This window comes from Cebus imitator, unplaced genomic scaffold (assembly GCF_001604975.1).
Source record: "Cebus imitator isolate Cc_AM_T3 unplaced genomic scaffold, Cebus_imitator-1.0 Scaffold577, whole genome shotgun sequence".
Taxonomy (NCBI): Eukaryota; Metazoa; Chordata; class Mammalia; order Primates; family Cebidae; genus Cebus; species Cebus imitator.
In genome coordinates, this window is record NW_016107892.1 from 778053 (window position 1) to 788554 (window position 10502).

General features: G+C 56.0%; 1 protein-coding gene across 1 annotated transcript in view; it reads right to left on the reverse strand.

Annotated features, from left to right (window-relative positions):
* Positions 1-3522: 3522 nt before the first annotated feature.
* The window catches only part of LOC108294388 (C-type lectin domain family 18 member A), an 11409-nt gene continuing 4429 nt past the window's right edge, over positions 3523-10502 (reverse strand). Inside the window, exons 4-12 of the mRNA XM_017516257.2 lie at positions 8483-8580; positions 7949-8070; positions 7699-7806; positions 7084-7176; positions 6601-6707; positions 5837-5966; positions 5440-5536; positions 4433-4524; positions 3523-3936 (exon numbers count right to left, since the gene is read on the reverse strand). Of these exons, the coding sequence (XP_017371746.1) occupies positions 3899-3936; positions 4433-4524; positions 5440-5536; positions 5837-5966; positions 6601-6707; positions 7084-7176; positions 7699-7806; positions 7949-8070; positions 8483-8580 (885 nt within the window). The 3' untranslated portion in view covers positions 3523-3898. The remainder of the gene's footprint in view (positions 3937-4432; positions 4525-5439; positions 5537-5836; positions 5967-6600; positions 6708-7083; positions 7177-7698; positions 7807-7948; positions 8071-8482; positions 8581-10502) is intronic.

Genomic DNA, 10502 nt, shown 5'->3' on the forward strand with positions numbered 1-10502 from the left:
GAGGTAAGTCTTGCTCTGTCATCCAGGCTAGAGTGCAGTGATGCGATCTCAGCTCACTGCAACCTCGGCCTCCTGGGTTTGAGCAATTCTCCTGCCTCAGCCTCCTGAGCAGCTGGGACTACAGGCACATACCACTGTGCCCAGTTAATTTTCTGTATTTTCAGTATAGACGAGGTTTCACCATGTTGGCCAGGCTGGTCTAGAACTCCTGACCTCAGGTGATTCCCCCACGTTGGCCTCCCAAAGTGCTGGGCTGACAGGCATGAGCTACCGCAATAATGTTATAATGTTATACTTTTAATGCTGAAAGCAGGACAATGCCAGGCAAACTTGGACAACCGGTCAACCTAGCTGTTAAGTTACTCACTCGCCCTAAGTTGCAGTTATTAAGTGGCAGAGCCTGTATTCAAATCCAGGTGGGCTGAGACTCAAATGGTTTGCTTTGGCCATTGGTTCTCAATCTTGAGCATGCAGCGGAGGTCCTGGAGGCCTTATTAAAACTGTGATAGCCCCATCTTCAAGGTCTCCAATTCAGTAGGTTGAGGTGGCCCAGAATTTGCCAAACAAGCTCGCTGGCGATGCTGACGCTGCTGGTTTGGGAACCAACTTAGAAGAATCCTGTATTTGGGTTTCTCACCCCCAGATAAGGACTTTTTAACTTTTATTTTGTGAGATAAGGTCTCAGTGTCTCACTCAGTCTGAAATACAGGCTAGGATCATGGATCACTGCACCCTCAAACTCTTGGGCTCAAGCAATCCCCAGCCTCAGCAATACGAATAAACCTATTAGAGGCCAGGTGTTGTGGTTCACGCCTGTAATCCTAGCACTTTGGGAGGCTGAGGGCCGCTGGTTGCTCATTTTTATGGTTATTTCTTGATGCTGTGCTACACAAGGGCTGGATTACTCATGCCTCCCCTTTTTAGACCATACAGGGTAACTTGCTGATGTTGCCATGGCATTTGTAATCTGTCATGGCGCTGCGGGGAGTGTAGCAGTGAGGACGACCAGAGGTCATTCTCATCGCCATCTTGGTTTTGGTGGGTTTTGGGAGGTTTCTTCACTGCAACCTGTTTTATCAGCAAGGTCTTTATGACCTGTGTCTTGTGCCAACCTCCTATCTCATCCTGTGACTTAGAATGCCTTCACCATCTGGGAATGCAGCCCAGGAGGTCTCAGCCCATTTTACACAGCGCCCACTCAAGATGGAGTTGCTCTGGTTTACACGCCTCTCAGGGACGCTAAACATAGGTGGGGGCTTTCAAAGAAGCAGCTCCAATGCCCACTGCCCCCCGCCTCACTCCCCTAATAGATGTAGGGCACCATGGACTTTTACAGATTGAGGGACATACTCTGGCTAAGAGTTTACCCTTTCAAGGAAAAATAAGTTCCCCAGATGAAACTCCACAGACACAGGCATATTGTAAGTCAGGCCTTGTAAGTTTCCAGAACTCACTACAGGCATCCCCTCTGAGGTGCAGAGTCTTTCTGTATCACAATAATCACGATTCCTTTTCCAAGACCTTTTCATGTCATGGTCTGTGTTCTTCTCCTGATCGCTGGGCATGCGGAGGCAGAGGCAGAGGAGAGGCTGGCTGAGCGAATGACAGGCAAGGGAGGCTGGTTGCAGGGGAGAGGGAGTGAGGGCAGCCTGGGCCCAGCCCTGCAGGAACCGCGGAAGGAGTTGAGTCAGCCAAGGGCGGGCAGCTGCAGAGGAGGCCCGGGACTCCCCAGCTTCCCAGCCTCTTGCACCCCACGCGGATCCCTGCCCCAAAGCTGATTCAGGGAGCCAAAGCTTCGGGCGAGGCAGACCGCGGCGGGGACTGAAGGCGCCCCGTTTCTCTGCGTGTGGCCCGCGGACCCCCTCGGGAGCAGGTCGTCCAGCACGCGGTGTCTGCCGCGGCCCCCAAGGACACCTGCGCTCGCCCCACTCACGATGGCACATCCGGTCCCCAACCAGCCGTGGGTCGGGATGGGAGGGTCTCGGTCCGGCCGCCTTGCCCGTGCTGCCCCCACCGCGCCCCAGCCTCAGCGAGCGCGCTCCTGGGCCACCGACCTCCCGCGGCCAAGCACAGCGCCGCATCTCCGGTGCGGCCAGGGCCCCAGCCGAGGGGAGGGCCACGGGTCCGGGAGGAGGAGGCGCGGCCACTGGCTGACCCGGGGACCAGACCGAGCTGGAAAGCGGTCAGGAAGGCGTGGCCCTCGCAGGTGACCTTGCGCCAATGCCCGGGGTGGGGCTCAGCGCCTTTGAGGGGGTACAGAGGGCCGGGGGCATCGGTGTGATCGCCCCGCGTACGTCCTCACTGAGCCAGGACGCAGGACAGCCGCCCACGTCTGCTTAGACAGGCAAAGCCCTGGGAAGCCATGGGAGCGGGAAGGAGCGGGCTGGCGCGGGGGCGCGCACTGTAACCCCAGCACTTTGGGAGACCCAGGCGGGCGGATCGCCTGAGCCCAGGAGTCAGAGACCAGCCTGGGCCACATGGTGCAACCCCATCTCTACAAAAAAACACAAAAATTAGCGGGGCGTGGTGGTGCGGAGTTGTGGTTCCAGCTACTTGGGAGGCTGAGGCCCGAGGATCCCCTGAACTTGGGAGTTCGAGGCTGCAGTGAACCCTGACTACGTCCCCGCATTCCAGCGTGGGCGACAGAGTGAGACCCTATCTCAGGAAGGAAAAAAAAAAAAAAAAAAAACGCCAGGCACGGTGGCTCATGACTGTAATCCCGGTATGTTGGGAGGCTGAGGCGGGCAGATTACGAGGTCAAGATTGAGACCATCCTGGCTAACAAGGTCAAAACCCATCTCTACTAAAAATAGAAAAAATTAGCCGGGCGTGGTGGCAAGTGCCTGCAGTCGCAGCTACTCAAGAGGCTGAGGCAGGAGAATCTCTTGAACCCGGGAGGTTGCAGTGAGCCAAGACCTTGCCACTGCACTCCAGCCTGGGTGACAGAGCAAGACTCTCTCTTAAAAAAAAAAAAAAAAAAAAAGCCAGACTCACTGGATTAGACTCCCAGCTGTGTGATTTTGTGCAAATGACTCCATCTCTCTGTGCCTTCATTTCTTCAGCTGTAAACTGGGGTAGTGATAACACCTTGTGGATGAGGAATGCCAGGGTGTGAGTTAATAGGTGTCAAAAATAAAGTGCCCGACACAGGTACCCACCCGCTGTGACGTTTGAGGAGCTGAACGAGGGAGCCCGGAAGCCCAGATTCTGACCACCATGGCAATGACACTCCACCAGTGGGAGCAAGACACACGTGTGGTCTCCCAGACGTTCAGAGCCGCTTCGATTAATACCCTGCCTGCCTGGGACCCAGCCATGAGAACTGCCCCTCACTGAGGCAAAATCTGGTCTCCCTCTTCCTGGGGAGCCCCTAAACTTCCGGAGACTGTCCTGCACTATGAGGGTGACCAGGAAAGGGAATTGGTGGGTGGAGGCCGCCACAGTGAAGCCTCAGGCCCCCTCCGGTCTCTCCAGGGTTGTCCTGGGTCATCTGAACTCCCCTTCAAAACGAGCACACGCAGGTTCAGCAGATTCATAACTTAGTTTAATGCCCTGTGGGGTTCATGCCACAGGGAAGCTCCACTGCCCCAGAGGGTCTGTGCCAGGTGGAAGAAAGCAGTCTTTTTGGACCACTGGCCGCGACTTCTGCTTCGGTGCCTCATTGAAGCCCATCTTCCCAATCAAAAGCAGTGAAAGGCCCCAGCTTCTAACCTTCACTCCCTGCCCCTCACTGGCCTCCCTGCCTCTCTCTGCCCAACTTCCGGCACTGTGCAAGGTCTGAGACCTCTTTGGACCTGAGGCATGTGGTCTTAGCCTGGCCCTTGTTCCAGACAGATGGGCAGACAAGTAAGCAGAGCTAGTGCACCCAGGGCAGGGGAGGGAGCCGTGCGGCCAGGCCTCAGGGTTCTAAGCCCCACCGGGAGATGCGCTCCTGAGCTAGAAGGAAGCAGAAGAGAGCGGGGCTTGGTGGCAGCCCAGGCAGTCCCGAGACAGGGGCCTGCAGCACTAGGTCTGGAAGTGCCTGTGGCCGTGGTCCCCGTGGCGCTCCAGACCTTCCTAGCAGGGGCTGCTGGGAGCTGGTGCTGGGCCAGGTTTCACTTCTGCCTCCACTGTAGTTCACGGGGCTCCCGGAACCCGACAGGTTCCCAGGCAGCAGCTTTCATGACAGGGGGAGAGGGTCCTTGGAGGAATCCCCCACAGAGCTGCAGCTCTAGTCCTGCCTGCGTGGCCTTGCTGTGTGGTGCTGAGCCCTTCTTTGCCCTTCTGGGCTCAGGAGGCCACAGGTACAAGGCCCTGAGCAGGCCATTTCCCATGGCCCATGTGCCCAGACCCACTTGGAACCTGCCATCTAGATACCCTTGCAGGCTGGACCAGGTCAGCAGTACCCCCAGGGACAGGGATCAGAGAAGGGGAGCCTCAGGAAGACCCTCACCGAACTGGCAGATGTAACGGTTTCGGGTTTTGCAGCGCTGGTCGTTCCAGTTGAAGGCAGCTGATGCCTGCAGTTCCACGCAGTTGCCAAACCTGCGGGCCAGGGAGCGGTGCTCAGGAGGGAGGACAGCAGTCCAGGGTCTGGGAGAGGCCTAAGCCCTCCACCCATCAGGCCCCCCCCATCTCAGAGGCCACGGTGCCCTCATCTGCAGATGGGGCTGCTGAGAGCCAGGCCCTCCCCTGATCCTGTATCCCTGCTCCCCAGACCACTTCTCAGAGAAGCCTTTTCTGGAGTAACAGGTCCGCCTACCCCATAGCAGCACACAGCCACACCAACCAATGGGGATGTGGGGACTGGAATACACGGCTCCACGTGAGAGGTGTACCTGGTACCCAACAAGGCCTGGACTTCCTCCAGGTGACAGGCCAGAGGCACAGGCTGGCTGCCAGCAAGGAGGACTGGCTGAAATCTCTGGAGCCCTTGGTGGCTTTGTAGCCAGACCACCTCCACCCCAGCCCTGGGCATTCCCGGGCTTTGAAGGCAGGGCAGGGCCCCATGAGCAGAGGGTTCTTGGTACCGGATGGCTGGAGGGTCAGCAGGTGCGTGTTGTGAATGAGTGCAGGGGGGGTGACAGCTAAGGAATGCTGGTGTCATTGTAACTGATGCAGGCACAGAGTGGGGACATGGAGGGAGGAGTGAGTGGGTGACAGTTGGAGGGATGGAGTCACAGCCAGCAGACATTGGGGACAGACAGACGGATGGAGACTTCCTGGGTCCCTCTCTCCCACGTGACATGCCTTCTGGCTTACATCTCCCTCACCCAGTGCTGGCCGACACCAGCTGTGCCCAGGAATCTCTGGCACCTGGGCAGACACCAGGGAAGGCCCAGACCCTCAGAGGGCCCAGCCAGGCAGTGGGATGAGGGGGCTCTTCAGTGTAGCCAGGGGCCCCACCAGGCAGGCCCAAGTGAGAAGGGGGCCCAGGGGAGGCAGATACCCCATACTCACCCCTGGTTGTCAGGCTGCCCGAAGGCAAAACTGGTAAAGGCCTGGTGCTCCCCTGTGGCCCAGCGGAAGGAGTCCTTGGCAGTCTTGTAGGTGAGCCCTGGGCCAGGGTAGTCGAGGTTGGCCCATGACCTGAGGTCCCTCGGTCCACTCAGAGCCTGGAGTCTGCTGCCAGCTGCCTCTCTGGCCCCTCTTCCCAGCACTGCCATCCCCCACGTGCTCCCCACCTGGGGCCTCCCTGGGAGTGAGGGTGAGCAGCCAGCCCCTCTCTGGGCTCCAGGCCCTCACCACACCCTCGCCCCTCGCCATCTGCTGGCAGCTGCCACGGCCCCAGGTTCCTACAGCAGGGTGGGGCATCGTGACCCCTTACTCGCAGCACCGCCATCAGCTGGGCACTCACCGATCCAGAAGTTCCTGGTCTCGAAGTTGCTGTCGGTCACCTCGTTGGTGGTCTGCAGACGGCCCAGGTAGAAGGCGAGGATGTCCTGCACTTTCTGGCTCTCGATCTGGGCCAGCACCCCACCTTTTCTCTGCAATCCCCACCCGGGTCACACAGGCTGGGCTCCCAGAACCCAATCTGCCCCTTCCTGCCACCCCTGCCCATGGCCGACGAGGCCATGTGTGGGTGCTGGCCAGGCTGCCATCACCCCCAGGATGCACAGCCTCCCTTCCAAGAGCAGGGTCCCATCTGCTCCCTGGCTGCTGCTTCTCTTCTTCCTGTGCACACAGACCCACCTGGCAGCCCACAGGTCAGGCAGGCTCTGGCCCCTGAGAAGGTTCTGTTTCACCTGCACAGTGTCTTAAATATATCCAGGTTGATTGCCAACCCCAATAATTAATTGTGGTTTCTAGGGTTGCCAGTGGAAGTATGGGTCACTGGTTTTCTTCAGCAACCCCGAGCTGTGGCCACCCTGACCTTGCATTCCTGCAAGGCAATCAGTGGCTGGAACTCCCTTAGATGCAGGTTGGCCTTGACCTTGGCCCTCAGGTCAATAAGTGATCTCCTGGCTTCTATGAGCCTCAGAGTCCATGGCTCCTGTTTGTGCTGATGATGAGGGTGAGGTCAGAGATGTTGAAGGGATCATCTCTCACTCCCGTGTCCCTCCATTAAGACCCTCACTTGAGGCCCTCGGGGGGTCCCTGGGAAGGTAGGGTGATGGTCACCTGGCATTTCATCCTGGCTCTGTAATAGGTATCTGCCTCTGAAGACACCATGAAGCAGTCTCCGTCGATCCTCAGGTCACAGGTGTGGAAGGGGAAGTGCACCTTGGCTGGGGTTGGGAGCCTGAGTTTGTGTGTGAACTTCAGAATCCCTGCCCTTTCCTGCCCTGCCGGGGAGCTAAGCTCAGACTGCCCCTTCTTTTGGCCACCTGCTCCAAAAGAGCGTGTGGTGAGAGTCTGGAGTGTGCTGGTAAATGTGGAACATCGAGTTCTCTCTCTCTCAAAAGAAAAAGAGTCCATGGTTTGTAGCATTTGCCAATTTCTTTGGTGTAAATATCCACGCTGTGGCCAGTTTCAACCTCCCAACGTGTTGTCACTGAATGAGTTGGAAAGAGAGGCACACAGTAGGGCTCCTGGGAGCTGATGCTCCATTAAAGGGGGTCTTGGGAGGGGCTACCTCTTCGGGGGCCCTGGGGCAGGACTCACTGGCACAGTGGGCTCCCGTGTAGCCGATGTCACAGACGCAGGAGCACTCCTCCTCCCGGAACCGGCCGTGCACACACTGCAGGCTGCACCGCACTGCCAGGGCAGGACAGGGGGGCAGAGGCTCAGCCCCCAGCCTCCCGGACCCCATGCTGCACCCCACAGGCCTCAAACTTCAGGGAATGCCAGCCACAGCAAGAATACCCCTCCCAGAGGCAGAACCCAGCAAGGCTTTTGATTGCTGTCACCCCTGGTGTCTTTGGTTTGATCCCCATTGTAGTGTGACACAAATTGGGGTTTAGGAGGTGACCTGCCTATGGTCACAGAGTGGGTTAGGGTGGAGGGCAGTGGGACAAGAATCCACTTCTGGATGCTAATTCTGTCCTCCTCCTCAGTCTAAGCATCTGAACCTGATTTCACTGTGAATCTCCTGCACAGCTCAGGGTCTGGCAAACAGCTAGTGCTCAATAAAGGCTTGTTGAATGAATGTAAGCAGTGAGTAGACTCAGCAAGTGCATGGTCAGCACCCCTACACCCTCGAGACTCTCAGGAAGTATGGCAGCCCCAGGACCCGGAGTGAAAGCAGGACTGGGCACACCCAGGCTCCAGTGCCCTCACCTTGGCAGTATCTGCCCGTGTAGCCAGGGGGACAGTGACAGTGGCAGGTGCTGATGTTGAGACGTCCGTGGTTCTGGCAGCTCATGCGACACGGGTTCCTGGGGACCTCTGGTCAGAGGAGGAGGGGACTCCGAGAAGGTTTCCTCCCAGCAGGAGCCTCCCTGGGTTCTAAGGGCCAGGGCTTCTGGGACAACCGGGTAGGATGCTGTCACCCACCCAGGGTCACCAGACCGGGCCCTCATGCACTCACCACAGAGGCCCCCTGGATGGTCCCAGGCTTTGAAGCAGCCTGAGACGCTGGCCGTGCAGAGCGAACACCAGATGCCCTTCTTATAGGGGACTATTGTCTTCCCGTTGACCTCCCAGTTCCCTCTGTGAGGATGAGCAAGCACCACAAGGTGTGGGAGGGCCTGGCCTCGGGCAAGGCAGTGGTGGGCCCTGCTGCCTGACCCTCTTGCTCCTTCAGCTCCTGTGGCCCAGCCAGAGAGTCAGGGAGCTGGGTGAGATAGGGTGATTCCCTGGGAGAGAAGAGATGATCTCCAAAAGAATCCTGGGCAAACTCCCTGATACCGGGACCAGCATCCAGGAAGGGGCATCCACAGATCAGCACCTTCTATGTGGCCAGAATCTTTAGCACCCTCTGCCTTTCCTCTCCTCCCCTCTCCCAGCAAGGGTGCAGAGCAAGGTATCAGGGACTTTCAGGTGGGTGGGTGAGCATCTCACCCTGGGTGAAAGCATCCCTCTTCACCTCCCAGACAGCCCAACAGGGGATAGCAGGGCTTACCCAGGAGAGTAGGCACAAACAAAGGCTTCCATCACTGCCTGGCCTGCAGAGCACAGGTGCTGCCCACAGCCCAGCTGGCTCGAGGTGGCCCACACGAGCTACAGGAGACACAGGAGCTCAGAAACCCTATCACTGACCACCCTGGGGAGGGGGTACACAGCTTTTGCCATCATCCAGGCAGACAGAGGGCTCCCTCACCTCCTTAGGGGCTCAGGAGAAGTAGCTGTCCTGGGCAGGGCTAGAAGCATGGGTGGGAATAGTCCAGGAAGGCTTTCTTAGTTGAGAGGGGGATGGAGAAAGGAGGACTATCAGGTATCTGAAGGCAGGGGAGACTGTTGATGGGTGGAGGGGAGTAGCCAAAAAAAAGACTGGGACCTCAAGGGCCTTGTGACTGCATCATGACCACAACCCTTCACTTCTTGCTCTAGCCTACCCTTTTAAATGTGACTTTGCAGGTTTTGCAGCAAGGAGAGGTGTCTCTTTCCCCACTTCTCGAATCTAGCTGGTCCTGTGACTGGTGTTCGCCACCAGAATGCAGCAGAAGTGATACTGAGCCGACTTTGAACCTAGGCCTTTAGAGACCTTGCAATTTCCACTCATTCTCATAGAACCATGCTCAGCCAACCACAGGAACAAGCTCAGTATAGGCTGCTGCAGGTTGAAAGGCCTCATGGGGCAGAGATGAACCATTAGAGGCCTTTTTGCACAGCCAGCTCCCAGCTGGCTCCCTAATTGATTGCGGGTGCATGAGCGGACCTAGCCAAGTCCAGAAAACCTCCCTGCTGAGCCCAACCCAAGAAGTTGACCTGCAGAATCGTAAGCTGCTAAATTTTGGGGTAGTATGTCATGCAGCAAAAGCTAATGGATACAGGTCTGCAAACCAGTTTAAAGTCTTAGAATCCGTGACAACTTGGAAATAGCACAAATGGTCAATATACAGGAAGAGTGAAAAAAACTCTCCAGTAGCAACTAAAAATGGCATGTACAAGACTGGCTTGTAGCAGGGAGATGTGAACATGAGATCATATACATGTATCTAACACTTAAAGAATATGCCTCATTTTTAGGAATGCATGGAACTTTTGCAAACCACAAAGCAAGAATACACATTAGACCCCTAAGCAAGTTTCAACAAATACCAAAGAATCAACATATCCTGCAGACCACATTCTATGAATTAAATGCAATGAAATTTAAAGTAAATAATGTAGACATAAGTAAAGAAGAGAACATAGTTTAGAAACTTAAAGATACACTTCCAAAACTAAAACAACATCATGGCCAGTTGTGGTGGTTCACACCTGTAATCCCAGCACTTTGGGAGGTTGAGTTGGACAGATCACGTGAGTTCAGAAGTTCAAGATCAGCCTGGCCAACATGGCAAAACCCTGTCTCTAAAAAAAACACAAAAAATTGGCCAGGCACGTTACCTGGCCTGGCACAGTGGCTCACGCCTGTAATCCCAGCACTTTGGAAGGCTGAGGCGGGCAGATCACTAGGTGAAGAGATCAGGACCATCCTGACCAACATGGTGAAACTCCATCTCTACTAATAATACAAAAATTAGCTGGGCATGGTGGCTTGTGCCTGTACTCCCAGCTACTCGGGAGGCTGAGGCAGAGAATTACTTGAACCTGGGAGGTGGAGGTTACAGTGAGGCGAGATTGCAACACTGCACTCCACCAGCCCGCTGACAGAATGAGACTCCATCTGAAAATAGCAACAACAATACACACACACACACACACAAAATTAGCCAGGCATGGTGGCATACACCTGTAGTCCCAGCTACTCTGAACCTGAGGTGGGAGGATCACCTGAGCCCAGGAAGGTGAGGCTACAGTGAGCTGAGATCACACCACTGCACTCCATCCTGGGTGACAGAGCCAGACCCTGTCTCAAAACAAAACATCATGACTGGAAACAGAAAACATCCCTAAATCACAATGAAAACAATATTAAAACTTATGCAATGCAGCTGAAATTGCTTAAAGGGAAATTTATGGCTTTAAATGTATAT